Consider the following 17,981-nt stretch of genomic DNA (forward strand, 5'->3'; position numbering starts at 1 on the left):
TAAATTACATACTGGATGCTCGAAACAGCGAGAAATTTTATTTTTTTTAATATTATAATCCACAAAAAATTTATTGTACCATAAAAATTAAAGATATAATGAACTATGTAAAAAAAAAAAAAATTACTTGTCCTTTCATTGTGATAAAAAGCAGAAACCATTTGGAAGGGCGCGAAGCGCAATTTTTTTTCTTCAAATATGCAGGGAGGGAGGGGTTTTTGGGCTATTTATTACACTAGTCACCAATATTTCATATAAAATTTTCTTATTTGTTGGCTCAACAACTTTGGGGACTTTAATGGAATTTTGATTGGTTGATTAATTAAGTCGAGTTTCCATCATTTCATCCACTAATTGTAATCTATATAAGGGGTAATTTCATAGGCGTCCAAGGGGGGGGGGGTAATGGGGCGATTACCCCCCCCAAAATTTTTTTTATTTTAACCCCCCCATTCAAAATTTACCCCTACCATTTAGGAGGGGGTATTCACGCGCCCAAAACAATTTTGGGGGGGTAAATACCCCCCCCCCAAAATAAAAAATCTCGAATAAAAAAAAATTTTGCGCGCTTTGCGCTCATTTTCAATACTATATATTTAATAAAATTTAAATTACTCCCCCCAAAAAATTTACCCCGGGGGTAAATTTTGGGAGGTGGTAAACTAAATTTACCCCTGCCAACAGATTTCAGGGGGGGTATTTACCCCCCCCAAACAAATTTTACCCCCGGGGTAAAAATTTTGGGGGGGGTAAAAAAAATTTGCGACGCGCTTCGCACGCCATTTTACCCCTCCCAAACACGAATTACCCCCCCCAAAATAAAAAGCTTGGACGCCCCTGGGTAATTTTGTGTATCATCATTGGGGATGTACAAAATTTCTTTGGTAAAAAGTTTATGTTATACAAAATAAAATACTTATTCAGTGAAATAAGATTATAACCTAATTTCTACACTAATTTAAAAATTTGGTAAGGTTAAATGAATAGTAACTGTCTGTTTGGCGCATAGCGCCAAAAATTTTTTTTTGGAGTATTTCTTGATCTTTTTTTTGGAAACTGGGATAGTTTTGCTTTTTGTGGGGTAGGGGGCAAAAAGGGGCATTTTTGTTTACCAGGGGGGGGGCAAAATGGGGCATTTTTTAACATTTAGGGGGGGGCAGGGGGGGCGGTTGCTAGGGGGGGGGCAGGGGGGGGGGGGCGTTTTGGTCGCTAGGGGGGGGGGCGATTGCCCCAAATGCCCCCTTCGGTTCGCACGCCACTGAAACGAGAGAGGAACACAGTAATAGTGTCTGACTGATTATGACGTAACAAAAAAAATTAGCCAATAAGAGGCCGTTATTGACCAAAATGGTAAAATTTATAGTGGCCTCTCATTGGCTAATTTTTTTTGTTACGTCATAATCAGTCAGACACTATTACTGTGTTCCGAGAGAGGATGAATATATTTTTAAAGGTACCCATATAATCATAAAGATATTAAAACAAATCTTCAGTACAAAAATATTGGCCTTCGAAAAAAAATAGATCCTTTTATTAAGGAAAATAGAAATAGATAGAAGCACTTATTCCGTAAGTGTTCCATTACCAAAAAAATTCCCCATTCAGCCTTATTTTTCTTAATATGTTGCTGTCCTTTAAGTGATGTTATCTACCCATTTGGACCTTACATGATCTAACTTTAAAAAAACATGTATGTATCCGAAAATTACTCGAAAATTGGTTTCTTAATATGGACAAACTTAATTTTAAAGACTTGATTATAGATTTTATTTAACATATTACCTAATGGTCCTAGGAATCAATATTCCAAGGAAAATATGACAATTATATCATTGAAAAATTGTTTCCAAATCATCATGTAAAATATAGACATACCTGACGTTCTTGCTAAACTGTTATAGGATTCTCCAATAACAGTGCTGCAGGGGCATCTTCATAAGTGAACTATTATGGAAAAAAAGGATTTTACCCAAATATATTATGTATAACTGTAGTGTCTCTCTAGTCTGTTTAATTAATATTCTATGAGAGTCATCATCTCAACATAACAAATCTTATACATTTTTTATTTCATTTTATACATAGAGGTATACCTTTCACAAATTGGAATTATACATAATAGACATTTCTTATATATAGGTATATTTTAGATCTAATCCATGGGATGGTTTTAGGCTATTTTTCCTGTCCTCTTTAAATACAGAGCCCTCTAGATGCTAGGTTTGTTTTGTAAGTATGTCTGTAATCCAGAGCTGGATCTTTAAATCGTTTGGTGCTGCGCTGAATCGGGGCGATCCAGTATTCACCCCGAAATCTAATAATATCTAGGTGCGCCAAACTGGATCGCCTCGATTCAGCGCACCATTAAACGATTTAAAGATCCAGCTCAGCGGATATTTATCGGTTTTGAAGCCACACAGGAAACACTATTAAATCTATAAATTCATAATTTAGTTGAATGTGAGGTATAGAAGTTTATATAATTTAGTTTATTTGCAATCTAACCTTTCCAGGGAGAGAGGGAACATTGGGCTTATTCGTTGGCATCATAACTATGGGGACTTTTATTCAAGTTTGATCAATTGGTTCATTAAGTTGTGTGTCCAAATATTTTAATTTAATTGTATTCTATAGAAGGATTAATTTTGTATATAATCATTGGGGATGTACATCAATTTATTGGCGATTGTCTTATCCCTTAGGATCCCTGTAACCTTGCTAACCCTGGGCAACTTACAATTCTCAACATATATATAATTCTAAATATGTATGCTATGCAATACTGCCAAATGTGTCATTTATATATTGTTAGTAAATTTAGGGGTTTTCTATATGCAAAGCAATCAAAATTAAAGTAAAGTAAAATTTATGAATAAAGAAGTTTTTAAAAAATCTCATTTAAATTTATTAAATCTATAAAAGTCTGATATTTAAAAGATCCCCCATAATTAAATAATCCAAGGCGAATAATACTATGAATTCATGTAAAAATATTTTTAGATAGGTATAATTTTATTATCATGGTCATATTTAGCTTATATACCAATAACGAAATTAATTTGGAAGAAAATGCCGAAACCTATACATGTTTTTCAGCTGTCGTTGGGGGGCAATACATCATAAAATTGACGACCTCTCCATTTGCCCCCCAAATATTATTTTTATTTATTTCGCTTGTTGGTTATACCTTATTTCTGGGTTATATTGACTATATTGTTATTATGCAATATGCATAGGGTTGAGATACAAACCATTTTTCTGATCAATACAAGTGGCTATAAAAAAATGGCCTGTATTTCTACCATAACCATTCCCTCATTTTCGAATCCTTATCTGTCACATAAGTATGGCAGGTGTTACACTTAAATCAATTTTAAAAAGAGGCTAGGAGGAAAGACTTAACCGTCCAACCCAAAAATTATTTTTTTTTATATTCACTTGAACCTCAGGTATCGAACCTGATACCTTTTTGCTTCATTTTATTAAAAAGTGTGATTTTTTGTTAGTTTGTATTTGTGCCACACATATTCCTCTCTCTTGAATGAATTTATTGAATGTCAATAAATTTAATCAAAGTTCAAGTGTTTCAGGGCAAAGATTATGCAGATATTCTAGCTTTCTTAATTATTTATACTGTTAAAAAATACTTCAAATTTTATCAAGAATTTTTTAAAACATGGTGATTAGATATTAGCGTCTTCAGTGCTGGGAGGGTGGAATTCAACCCAATTGTTTTATAATAATGTTTTCTCATTCGTTGGAAGGACAACTTTGGGAACTTTCATTGAATTTTGATTGTATGGTCTTTTAAGTTAAATGTCCAAACATTTCAAACACTAATTGTAATCTACAAAAAGGGTTATTTTGTGTATCATCATTTTGGATGTACATCAGTTTATCAAACACAGTCTTGTCCCTTTAGATTCCTGGTCTACATAAAGTAATGAAATATTTTACAGATTTTTCCCATTTTTAATTAAATTTTTATTATTCAATATTCTAAATAATTAAAAATGTCTAAAACTTAAATTTCCATTATTGTACTCATAGTACAAAATGTAAAGGTATTTGTAAAAGTTATTGTCATAGAAAATGTATATTAGACTATGAAACATCTAAAAACTTGTTTAACCATTTAAATGCTTTTGACTTTAGCAGTATTTCTTGATATTGACCCTAAAGCCGACGTAAATATGAGGCAAATTAGTACCTGATATTTTTTATGATGCAGTATTGTCAAAATAAAAGAGGGGTCTCTAGATATAAGACAATAGACGATAAATTGATTTACAACCCAAATGATCATAAACACATTTACCTAATCTATATATTAACGAGTCATGATATTTAAAAGCAATCAAGATTTATTATCTAATGAAGTTTTATAAATGTTTGGGTACAAGTATAATTTACTACTTATGTCCACTCCCTCCCTATAATAAACCATTGACACAAAAAAGTAAAACTTTATCATACCAACTTTAAAACTGTTGATATCATTGCAGCCAAGTATGTTATGTTGTAGTAGACATATACCCTGAAAGTTTAAAATCAAAATCCTTTTAGTCAACAATTAAATTAAACAATAGAGATGGAAGGGGTTAAATGACTGTATGTCCATGTGGACCCTGTGCCAACTTTCAATAGGGTATTTGAATATCAACCAAAAGTCGAAAATATCAATACAGCAAAGAGCAGAAAGCAATTTGCTAACAGACAAAAAAGTCCCCAAACTGAATCAAGGTTGTTGTCTGGGTTATACATCTATACTTATACATTTATTATTCAACAAAGGATAATCCAACTATTCTTATGCTGTTCTTGAGATATCAATGAACATATTAAAAATTCTAATATGTTTCCTTCTTATTAAATTTGTACCTGTTGTACCATCAATTTTTCTTACTTATGCACTTCTGCTGCAGAAATATTTTTTTAAAGGCTGCTAATTTGGGTTCCTCCGAAAATTAGTAAAAATATGGAATACATTTTTTTCTTGGCTCAGGTTCACCTTCTTCCTACTAAAAATGTTAACAACCATAAAGGGAACAATCCTTTTATTAGTTTTTTAAAAGTTATCAAAAAAATGTGAAAAAAATAAATGATTTAGATTTTACAAAAACTTTAATGGCTGGACTTTTAGCTAGATTAATCTTTAATAGCTGTGGACAATTGTTTATTGACCTAGCATAAAAAATATCTTGTTGAATGTTTTCTTTCAACCATACTAATACTTTACAGTTTCTTCAACCTTGGTCATAAATTGAAAATCGACCCAAACAAACCAGCTTTTATTTTCCATTTGTGCTTTGATTTATTGAATTTACTATTGCCAGGAACATGTATGAAAATTCGTCGATTTAAATCATTATAATATGATGTTGGGTTTACTTAACTTTTTTGTTACTAAAATTGTTACGGCGTCTACATGTTGTCAAGAATGTATTTGTGTTAGTTTGGGGAATGCCTTAGCCACTAAACATATTGAAGTCTTTAAATAAAAACAGTGGAATTCGAGGAAAGTTTTTGAACAAGATTCATTTCCCCTTCAATAAATTTTACATAAATATTAGATTATTCAAATAGACTTAAATTTGTGAAGAACTGTCCTTACGCATGTCAATTGCTAGCACATACGAACTGAAACAATATATTTTTGAAAGATTTTTGAAAAAGGAAAACTAAGAAAAGAAAGAACAGAATCAGGGCTCGGCCGCCTCGCGTTAGCCGCCTGAAAGCCTCAGAGAAATCAAGCTTTTGCAATATTAGAAATCAGCTGTAATTCTAAATGTGGCCCAAATATGGCAATCTCACTTTTAGAAAAAAAAATTGTAAAGCATCCAAACGGGTTTAGATTTGAGTCGCAGCTGACGAGTGGCTGCCGAGCCCTGAACAAAAAGATCCTACAACATTATTATCATAGGAATGTGATTTTCTTTTAAAAAATAAGCCCCTTCATCATTTTGTTTTATAAAGAAGCAAAGCATACTGTTGTGTTGTATAAGCCAGCTGGTGTAAGAATGAATGAAAAACTGTATACTATGTATAAACTTTAAACATTTTAGTTAGGTATATGATCACAGTTCTGCAAAGGAGTAGTAACGGTTTTCTTTTGTAATATATTATTTGCCAGTCTAGATATTTAAATTAAACTTTAGATTAAAATTTTTATTTAATGTTTATTACGTTTCACGTATTCGAACAACACACAAACGTTTTGATAAAATAGTATTTTGTATGCTAATGTTAGTTAGGTTAGGTTATAGTAAAGGTTAGATAGCCCCTTTGAGGTGTTACCACATAGAATGATGGACTCGCAGTGTTAGAGCTTCCCCATATAAGATAGAAATATGTTTTTTTTTCTTTACAAATTAAATAAAAGGACAAATATCCCCAAATACAGATATCTATTATTGTATTTAACTGTGTAGGGTGTTAAGATTAATGTTAAGGTTGCAGTATTTTTACAAATACGTGAGCTTTTTACACATTCAAATCTTAATGCAGATTTTTCTAAAATTAGAATTATGTTTGACTGAGATTCTAACAGCTGAGAAATACATAATAAGTTTTAATTGATAATATCTGCAATTGTATTCTTAAGTAGCGCAGCAGTAATGTGATTTATAAAGAAATGTAGAATGTTTTAAAATTGGTCAAATAAACAAAAAACTAAATTTTGGCTAGGTTTTGTTCTTTATGGATGTATGTCCGTTTGGCGGCTAGTTTGACTTAAAAGATAATTTAATTTTCAATTATTCTATGAATAAATGGAATTATTATTTCTTGGATCTTACTTCAGATTATCATGTGCTCTAATAAAGTGAAACTTATAGCCGGCTAAAATAAAATTATCCATCCCCCTTTACCCTATACCCTCCCCTCCTACTGGATGAACGAATCGCCCAATAAGTGATGTCAATGTTAGCAACCTAAATAGACAACAATTTTTCCTCTGTCATAATATCCACGTACATTCTATATCCATTTATAAATATATATACATATTTTGTTTCTAGGTTGGATAGATCAGAGGCTGGTTCAGAATACAGGTGCGAAGCTTCTAACAACAATGTTACCGCTCCGGCCACTTCCCATCTCATCCTAAACGTTACATGTAAGTATTTCAGCTTAAAAAGTTTCGTGAAGATTCAACTGCAATGTTTTCTGGGATGTCTATCCCTATAACAAAGTAACTACCATATTTACTTTAATCCTTAAATTTTCACAAAAAATTTAACGACTGATTTTGAATATATTTACCTAAATTTTAGAAACATTACAATACAAAAAAACCTGTTCTTAATTGTTAAGATATGTTACTAACTGTCATAATAAATGAATTTTCTCAAATTTTAGTTCCGCCATCAGATGTAAGAATTTACAGGGAAAAGCAACCGATGGTCGCAGGTAAACTATTTTTTTAAATGAACAATTTGACAGGTAAATATTTGATTATTTCCGGGACCGTTGCTAAACAGGTAGCACATCTCGTTAGTTTTAATCTCGGTTTAACACTACATTATAATTAAAGATGTTAAAAATTATTTCTACTGCTGCTATGCCAGTTGCGCGTTATTAAAAGTTAGAGTATGGGAAAAACCTTGGTTTAAAACATGCGCAACTCATTATCATAAACAATCGGTACTTCCAGAAAAAGGCTGTGTCATCAAAGAGTTGGTTGTTTGTTGGATGTTACTTTATCTAAAACCCCGGGTGTTTGGACAGAAAATTAGAGAATGGCCGCCCTTTCTTTTTATCCTGGGTTGCATGACCTGACGTTAGTGTCGTTGAAAGCAGACTCGTCCATCTACAGGCTAAACGGTTATTAAATGAAAAACAAAGATCTTTCTGACGTTGCAACGACCTGAAATACAGTCCTCTAATTATAAATTAAAATTGATTTCTGATTAAAATCATAATTATGTGAATCATTGTTTGATGTAATTGTACAATTTGATTTAATTTTGCTAACATAACCTTTACTAATAATTCATAATGTTTAAACATTAGATGTATAATTGCATGAGTGCATTTAAATAGGATTTCAATGGCCTGCATTTTTATATTTGGATATCCAAACCTTTAACAATGCTCTTTTCTTCCTCTCTCTCTCTCCCTCTCTCTCTCTCTCTCTCTCTCTTTCTTTCTCTCTCTCTCTCTCTCTCTCTCTCTCTCTCTCTCTCTCTCTCTCTCTCTCTCTCTCTCTCTCTCTCTCTTTTACTTCGTCTTCTTTTAGGAGACACTTTCACTATCATTTTAATTAGGGTCTTTGAATTTTTTTTAATTTACATTATGACTCCATAAATCTCTATAGTTCATAATCTTGTTAGAAAGCCCTATGAACGAGTTAATATAAGAATAATTTAGAAAAAATTATGTAGAATAAAGGCTGTAAATATTAAAATGTCATAGATGGCTAGACCAGATAGGATAAAGGAATAGTTATTTATCGCATCGAATTATAAACAGCTTTTCGCGGATATTAAAATTCTAAAATTATAAGACTAAACCAATTTTAGCCACGATATGCCAAAGGCACGGGCAAAAATCTGGTTGTGCATTTTTTCTATTCGTAGAAAACTGTATATAACACGATACGACACATAACTTTTCAGTATGGCTTCGAAGTAGTTCTAATCCAGCGGATATTAATCGGTTTGCTAGAAGCCATACTAGAATAGTTATTTCTCGTATCGTATTATAAACGGCTTTCCGCGGATATAGAATGTACAATTATAAGATTAAAACTAGTTTTTTTAGCCGGTGCCTTCGGCAATACTTTTCTATATTCGTAGAAAACTGGATATAATACGATGCTAGACATAGTTTTTTCGTATTCATGAGAACCGGTTCCTATCAACCGGATTCAAATGAATACGAGAAAAGATTTTATCTATTTTTGCCTGTCTGATATCTGGCGACCAGTTGGTCAAACTTGGATAAATCTAGATTTAAATGTCAGGGTAAAAAGTATTTTTTTTAATGTATAAAAGCCTGGATAAAGGGAAAGGGCAATCAACAATATATATAATCTACGTCCACCCACCCTTATAAACTATCTTTATTATTATTGCGACTACTTTAGATCAATAGTGGATGCACCATTTGCATATAGGAGGTATGTATTCGAAAGGCGAGGGATGGGGGCAGAAAAAAAATACCCTTGAACCATCCCCGGATTTAATATAAAACAATCTCTCTTGAATAAATCCCAGTAACTCAATCGGCTCAGTGGTTAGCGAAATGTTAAAAGTCAAACAAACAAATACGAGTTTATACAAAGTTTATTGATGAAAAGTTTGGACACTGGTACTTTTTACCATCAATCAAAATAAAACCTTTCCCTAAGAAATGGAGCTAACATATGTCAAAACTAGTACAAATACTTTTGGAGTATTACAGTTTCTTATCCTTTTTCTCTCTGGCATGCATAAAGTACTTTATAAAGCCATATTTTGTTTTAAAAAATATGATTTTTTATACGTTTTAGGATCAAATACAACAAAAACAGTTTTTCTATCAAAGATTAGAAAACAATAGTAGAATAATTTCAATAAAATATGCTTTTAATGAATTTATCGTTATTTTATAAAGGGAGGAGTAGGTTGCGCTAAAAATCTGTAAAGGTGTGAGTTTTAGTTAAAAACAGTAGTAGAACGATATAAATTTATGTTAACTTTTTAAAATTTTGTTGTTCTTTTCAATAAGAAATGCACATATTTAGTGAATATTATCGTTCTACTACTAATTTTATGCCTCAAAACTTACACCTCTACGGATTTTCAGCGCAACCGTATCCGCAATATTAAAATCCGCAAGACATTTCTGGGGGTGGAGATTTAATAGTTTTAATGTACTTCTAACACATTTAAGGGTGTTTACGGCACCGCAAACCTCGTTTAGGGGGGATATATATTATATATTTTTTTCCCCACTTTGAGTGTTCTTGTAGACCTTATGATTAGAAATATTCTTAATCTGAACGAAAGTAAGGACAAAATCTAAATTTAAAAATCTTTTAGATTAAATCTTTTTAAAAATCACAAAAAAAAGAATAAGCGCAAGGAAATAGAATGTGAGGGAAGGTCTAAAATACACAGCACTACATAGTGCATACAACAATAGAGGCCATACAAATAAGCAAAAAATATGAGAATTACAAATTTAATAAATATTTTTTTCCCTAAACGTATTAAATATACTAGATCCTATTTAGTTTATTTTTTTTTGCTTATTTTCACTTTCCAGGGCCATTTATTTTAGTTCATTGGGGGAGTTTGAAATCCCCCTCTATCAAATTGACTAAAACTTGTCTATTTCCAATACAATATTGATAAAAAAAATTCTGAAAATTCGGCCCAGTGTTTATAATTTTACTTTGTATTTTATTGTAATAAAGATTTAATATAAAAGATAGTGGATAATCAAACACTTTGTCAAAGTCTAACTTACATTAATTAGTGGAAATCACAGCATTAACAAATAAATCATGGAAAATCATAAAAGAAACAGCTTAAAATTGTAGATTGTTCTACCTGCATGCATAAATCATGTACATTCATACTAGCGTGTACGTCCCTAGAGGCCTCTAAGGGCACTTGTGGGGGAGGGGTGGGAGGGAGATAGTCGACAACACTTCTTTTTGAATTTTAGTTTGAAAAAGAAAAAGTAAAAAAAGATCAGGGGGCATATTTTATGGGGTGATTTTTCTTTTTAAGGTGGTTTTGCCGTCCCCTAAATTAGCTATAAACCTTCCCAGGATATAAAAGAAGCTACATTTTATAGGGGAACCATTCCAATTAAGCGGTTTACACAGACACATAGACAATTTTTTACTGCTAATTTCATGCTATTTATTTATTTTGGTTGTTTTGTATGCCTATCTAATAAAAGTTTTAGTTTGTTCCTGTGTGTTGTTGTTAATCCTATTACGTATTGCAAACCTACCATTCAACAGAGTTATTATAAAAGTAATACAATAGAAAAATGCGCAAAAACTTCCACCCAGTATAGAATTGCAACTTTCAATCATCATTCACAGACTTATAAAGCAGCTTATAGTGTCTCCAAAAAAGTGGAAAAATGTTCCAAAATTTGGCAAGTTATAACGATTGACTTCATATTTTCTTCTAATATGGCGTCAATTGGAATAGTTTGTCCAAGCGTTGAAACATTTGTCCACATTTTTGAGACATTTTAACTTTCAGACTTCTTTTAATTTTTTATTAGTCTTCTTTAAAACCTACAGTAGCTGAATAATTGTAATATTCTTTCCATAACCTATGAGAAGCTATCCTGTAAGGGAGAACCTTATAGGTTCAGTGGTTAGTGAAATCCTTCAGTACACATAGACAGAGTTACTTTTACTTTATTATAAGGATTAAACTTTTCGCTTTTAATTTCATCTTTGTTCTGTTTTACATATTCCAATTAAATGACTTCTGTAAAAACTTTGGCTATGGTAAATTATTCATTTACGATGCGATGCATTAATCTTTAATCAACTAAATTACTTTTTGTGGTTTGGGGCTTTTTTTTGTGTGTTTTTTTTTGGTGGATTTATGCTAATAATTTTATTACATTCATATTTAAATTATTACAATTACTCAGGGATAAGACAATGGACGAAAAAATTATTTACATCCCCAATGATGATAATCAAAATTAACCATGTATATAAAAAAGTATTTGTTGACAAGTTTGGATACTTCTAGTTCGGAACAAAGATAAAGATAATATCATATTTAACTTTGAGTACTATTTTAATTTTCAGTCCCTTCATCCCTGCAATTACAACAAATTTTATTTTTAAAGACTCTGCTAGACTAGGAGCTTTGGACTGACAAACAACTTAAATTTTTAAAGTAGATTATATTTATGACAATTAAAATAGTTAAATTGGCTGATTTACATCAGCAGCAAAAAAAATTTAGTCAATTGTACTCATCCTCAAATTTACATCAAATTTTGGATGTTGTCAAATTTGCATTGTTTGCAAAATATAAATTAAAACTTAATTGATTATCTATTTTTATTGTTTAGGTGAAGAGTATCGTATAAGATGTGTCTCCTGGGGCTCTATACCACCAGCTGATATCTCATGGACTAGAAAGATTGGAAACCAACAGGTATATTGTGTGTTTGTGTGTGAGTGTGTGTGTATGTGTGTGAGTGTGTGTGTGACACAGGTGTGTCATGGGGCTCTATTCCACCAGCTGATATCTCATGGACTAGAAAGATTGGAAACCAACAGGTATATTGTGTGTGTGTGTGAGTGTGTGTGTGTGTGAGTGTGTGTGTGTGACACAGGTGTGTCATTGGGCTCTATTCCACCAGCTGATATCTCATGGACTAGAAAGATTGGAAACCAACAGGTATATTGTGTGTGTGTGAGTGTGTGTGTGTGACACAGGTGTGTCATGGGGCACTATTCCACCAGCTAATATCTCATGGACTAGAAAGATTGGAAACCAACAGGTATATTGTGTGTGTGTGTGTGAGTGTGTGTCTGTGTTATTGTTAGTGAGTGTGTGTGTGTGACACAGGTGTGTCATGGGGCTATATTCCACCAGCTGATATCTCATGGACTAGAAAGATTGGAAACCAACAGGTATATTGTGTGTGTGTGTGTAATTGTGTGTGAGTGTGTGTGTGTGACACAGGTGTGTCATGGGGCTCTATTCCACCAGCTGATATCTTATGGACTAGAAAGATTGGAAACAAACAGGTATATTGTGTGTGTGTGTGAGTGTGTGTATGAGTGTATTTGTGTGTGTGTTTGTGTGTGGGTGCTGAGTCATGTGACAGAATTTTAGTAGTAATAATGTTGATAATAATGATAATGTTATTTATCGCATCGTATTATGAACATGCAAATAAATAACTCTTTTATTCTTACCTTAAAAACCTTGTTAAAACTGATAGATAAGCTTTGCTTTAAATAAAATCATAAATGTATCATGACTCGGCAGCCGAGCGTCATCATGTAAGCCTCAGAGAAACCAATCTTTTACAACTTTAAAAATCAGCTTGTGGTCTATACCTGACCAAAATATGACAATAGAAGCTCTCTATAGTGCCTATAAAAAATTATGTCATACAATTCAAATGACCAATTTACACATACTAAATTACCTATGGCAGGCCAGCATGCATTTTAATTGACTAATGGTAGGCCAGTAGGACGTTCTTTCTTATAAGAACTATAAAAAGCTCAATAGGAATGTCTCTTTGGATTTTGAAAGCATCAAAACAGATTCTAATTTGAGTATTAGTCGCGGTTGAAGCTATGCTGCCGAGCCCTGAAATGTATAAAAACACACAAAAAGTTTGGTGAAATAAAGTTTAAAACAAACAGTAATGTTTAGACAATAACTTGTAAACTGTGTTAAAATAATAATTATCTAGCATATACATACAAAATTTATACAGAGCTTCTAATGCTAAAAGCGCAGCCACTAGTCTCTTATATTTTATCGTCTTGTTTTCTTTTTGATTGATTGATTGATAGTTTTTCAGTGTTTGGACCTAATGCTATTTTCAGATGCTGCTATTAGATCAAGTAGAGGAATCCTCAGTGAGCAAGGATCAAAACTATACCACAAGCTGGATCAGGTAAATATGTACATCATTGGGCGGTTTTCCTCAAAGTGCACAGAAATCCTAACCTCCTTATTATAAAATAAACAGGGGAAGCTAGTCTTAAATATATAATTAAAGATGAAGTATGATTATTTTTAAAAGCCATTTAAGATTCTTTAAAATAGTAAATGCAAACAAAAAATGCAAAAAAATCTTTTCAAATGTAATTTTTTTTTTATTGTTGATGGCAATTCCAAAATAAGTTGGAAAAACAATACCTTTTGTCTCAATTATGATATTTGTTCATTTGTTTTTTAGGAATTAGTAATACATGTTTGTTATATATTTTTTTAGATTTTTCGCGAAGCCAGAATTCGACGGACAGCAGCTGTCTTGCCGAGCTACGAATCCTGTACAGCAAAAAGAAGCTGGCTTCATAGAGGATGTGCAGGTGAGGCTAGTTTCATAGAGAATGTGCTGTTGAGGCTAGTTTTATAAAGGATGTGTATGTGAGGCTAGTTTAATAGAGGATGTGCAGGTGAAGTTAGTTTCATAGAGGATGTTCAGGTGAGGATAGTTTCATAGAGGATATACATGTGAGGTTAGTTTCATAGAGGATGTTCAGGTGAGGATAGTTTTATAGAGGATGTGCAGTTGAGGCTAGTTTAATAGAGGATGTGCAGGTGGGGCTAGTTTCATAGAAGATGTGCAGGTGGGATAATTTCATAGAGGATGAGCAATGGAGGCTTGTTTCATAGAGGAAGTGCAGGTGTGGCTAGTTTCATAGAGGATGTGATTGTGCAGGTGAGAATAGCTTTATAGAGGATGTGCAGGGAGGCTAGTTTCAAAGAGGATATGCAGGTGAGGCTAGTTTCATAGAGGATATGTAGGTGTGGCTAGTTTCATAGAGGATGTGATTGTGCAGGTGAGAATAGCTTCATAGAGGATGTGCATGGAGGCTAGTTTAATAGAGGATATGCAGGTGAAGCTAGTTTCATAGAGGATTTGTAGGTAAGGCTAGTTTCATAGAAGATGTGCAGGTGAGGCTAGTTTCACAGAAGATGTGTAGGTGAGGCTAGGTTCATACGTGCAGGCGATTCTAGTTTCATAGAGGATGTGCAGGTTAGGTTAGTTTCATAGAGGATGTTCAGGTGAGGATATTTTTATAGAGGATATGCAGGTGAGACTAGTTTCATAGAGGATGTACAGGTGGGTCTAGTTTCATAGAGGATGTGTAGGTAAGGCTAGTTTCATAGATGATGTGCAAGTGATGCTAGTTTCATAGAGGACGTGCAGGTGAGGCTAGTTTTAAAGAGGATATGCAGGTGAGGATAGTTTCATAGAGGATGTGCAGGTGAGGCTAGGTTCATATGTGCAGAAGTGGCTATTTTCATATAGGATGTGAAATTGATGTTCGTTTCTTTGAGGTTGTTCAGGTGAGGCTAGTTTCATAGAAGATATGCAGGTGAGGCTAGTTTCATAGAGGATTCGTAGGTGAGGCTAGTTTCGTAGAGAATGTTTTAGTTAAAGCTAGTTTCATAGAGGATGTGCAGGTGAGGCTAGTTTCATTAAGGATGTTATAATGTCACTTTAGAAAATATAGTGAATGTGTTATTGGAAAAACTAGTTTTGTAAGTCATTTAATAAAATATCTATAATATTTATGCCAACTTTTTCAATACTGGGCGAAGTATTAAAAAGTTTTAGAAAACATTTGAAATATTCATATTTCACGTCTTTAGAAAATGTCTAGAATTTTGGGCACAATTTCTTAATTTTTCCCAGTTGGGCCACCCAGAGGATCCCCAGATTACACGTAAAACATTATATAATAGATTTATTATTTATTTAATTTACCTATCATAGAACAACTGTCTATAAAACAAAAATTAATACTTATAAAATTTTACCACTTTAAGCAAAGCCAGACATTTTGTTGGCCAGTTTATAAATCTATTTTTTATTTTTCAGTTTTTTGGGGGAAAGGAATATTGGTCAAATAGCAGAAAAAAGGGATTTTACCGAATTTCTTATATTCCAAAATTCTTTTTCTATTCTTTTAAAGCAAAGCTTTTCAGTAATTAGATTTTTTGCAACTCGCTTTCACAATAACATAACATACCATATCATATCAAACTAGCGATTAAGGGGCGATGAATTATTTTTAAAATGGATTTTTATAGGTTATTTTAGGTTAGGTTAGGTTATATTGGGTTATGTGATTGTCCTACAGGGTTAGGCAATTGGCCCCGCAGGGTTAGAGCCCCCCACAAGGGCTAGAAATAGGAGAAAGGCTACTATGAAAAATATTAAGAATCGCCCCTTAAGGTGCATTGCCACGAAAGGGACTATACCCAAAAACTGAATTTAGGAAGTTTTTATGTAAATTGTCATCCTTGTTTTTATTGGAAAAATGAAATTCAAAATTTTTGTTTACTGTCTCAGTTTCGTGGACAAACAGATTCAAAATAATAATTTTGTTTTAACATTTAATTTTTAATTATATTTTTAGAAATCGTTCCATTTATAAATCGTAAGGGATAATCCAATGGCCAATAAATTAGTGTACATCCCCAATAATCACACACAAATTTAAACCTTCGGTGGAGTAAAATTAGTGGTTAAAACGTTGGAACCCTCAACTTAATTTACCAACGGATCAAAATTTACTAAATTCTCCAAAACGTGAATGCCATTCTGCGAGTATTAGTAATTTTTCCCACAATTTAAGCTTAGCTACTCATAGAAATAATCATTCTTGTATTATTTTTTCTTTTTTTCAGGAGTTAAACATTCTGTACAAGCCAGAAGTGAATCTACAACTTGGCAGAGCTGTTAATCCAGAGTAAGTTTTATTTTTCCATATGTCTGTCTGTATGTCTATCTATATATATATATATACCGTATATCTGTCTATCTAAAAACCAGAAGTTAACCTAAAACTTGACGGAACAAGTTGTCCATACATGATATTCTATGGAATAGATTTAATTTTGCTTCTTGGTTAAAAAGCAATTAAGTGCCGAACCGATTAAGTGCAACGTCCCCGAGAGAAAGAAGGGCAGAACAACAAACAAATAACTTAGATAGTAGCTTCGCTTCCAAAAAAACATGATTAATCTTTTCTTGATTAAAAAAATATTTTCTAAAAGAATGAATAAAATTACAAGGATCAGACAGAAATACGTCACAAGTATTATCATGAATAGGGTTAAATATTTATAATAAACAAATGGATTTATTATTTTTTGGATGTTACACCAAATTTCAATGTTCTTAAACAATATAAAACTTGTAGTAGAATAAAATAACGTTTCCCCTTTTCAACCTCTGTATTCCATCCTCACCTACTGGATGAACAAGCTCATCAATAAATGATGCCCATGTTAGCAAACTAAATTGATGAAATTTTTGCCCTGTCATAATATCAACGTATATTATAAATCCATTGTATCAGTGTGAATATCTTTTTTGTAAATCGTGGGAAAGAATCGAACCCAACACCCCCCGAAAACAACAACAGTAAAGTTATTTATCGCATCATATTATAGACAGCTTTCCGCGAATACAAAATTGAAAAATTGAAAGATTAAAACCAGTTTTGTTAGCCCAAGTGGCCCAAGGCCCGGTCTAACAAAACTGATGTTAATTTTAAGATTTTTATTTTAATATTCACACAACTTTTTGTTAACATACAAGCAGCAGATGTAGGCGACAAGTCTGGTTTAGGCAATTTCAAATTCTGCCTATGGAAAGCCTTTCTATCTGCCTCTCAGAACTTTGGTGCGGGTGTAGCGGCTATACCCGCACCGCCAATTATGGTAAAAGAGGCGGGTTCTCTGTGTGAGTGTAGTATGGAATTCGTGACAGGATTCAGAGGCAACTGGCTGCTTGGACCGCCAAAACACATTGCTGCACAGTTTGTGGAATGCGTTATATCCACACTCAAGGAGAATGACGTCACCAACACCTTTGGACGTATCGTTCTACCAACTGCAGAACTTGTTCACAAATCCTTATTTAACGCTCGGTATCTTGGCAGAAAAATATTTCTGCTAGGCAACTCCATCCTGAGAAATATTGAAAGCTGCCTTCGTTGTATTTGCGCTGAATCCGGAGTTGAGACGGTCAACTGGTCCAAAGGAGGTAATTTTTTTGAGTCGTTCAAGAAACTTGACTTGTCTGCTTTAAAGGAGTGTAACAAAGACGACATTATAATCCTCCATGCAACTGGCAACAGTATGCTTGTCAAAGAGCAGCACCAATTAGTTAATGGACAGTACCACCTTCTTCACCCCCAACTCCTGAATGACGAACAAGCTGCCCTTCATGTTGTACATCTGTCACAAGTACTAGTAAAACTAACAAGTACCTTCACAGGTAAAATAGTCATGATT

At 33.0% G+C, this 17,981-nt stretch overlaps 1 protein-coding gene across 1 annotated transcript in view; it reads left to right on the top strand.

The window, feature by feature from the left end:
* Positions 1 to 17,981, top strand: part of LOC145331729 (neural cell adhesion molecule 2-like) — a 146,288-nt gene that overhangs the window by 44,758 nt on the left and 83,549 nt on the right. Inside the window, exons 10-15 of the mRNA XM_080176549.1 lie at positions 7,020 to 7,117; positions 7,360 to 7,410; positions 12,046 to 12,131; positions 13,547 to 13,617; positions 13,939 to 14,035; positions 16,368 to 16,429. Coding sequence (XP_080032675.1) covers positions 7,020 to 7,117; positions 7,360 to 7,410; positions 12,046 to 12,131; positions 13,547 to 13,617; positions 13,939 to 14,035; positions 16,368 to 16,429 — 465 coding nt within the window. The remainder of the gene's footprint in view (positions 1 to 7,019; positions 7,118 to 7,359; positions 7,411 to 12,045; positions 12,132 to 13,546; positions 13,618 to 13,938; positions 14,036 to 16,367; positions 16,430 to 17,981) is intronic.

This window comes from Acartia tonsa, chromosome 11 (genome assembly GCF_053477335.1).
Source record: "Acartia tonsa isolate MP-2025a chromosome 11, ASM5347733v1, whole genome shotgun sequence".
NCBI lineage: Eukaryota > Metazoa > Arthropoda > Copepoda > Calanoida > Acartiidae > Acartia > Acartia tonsa.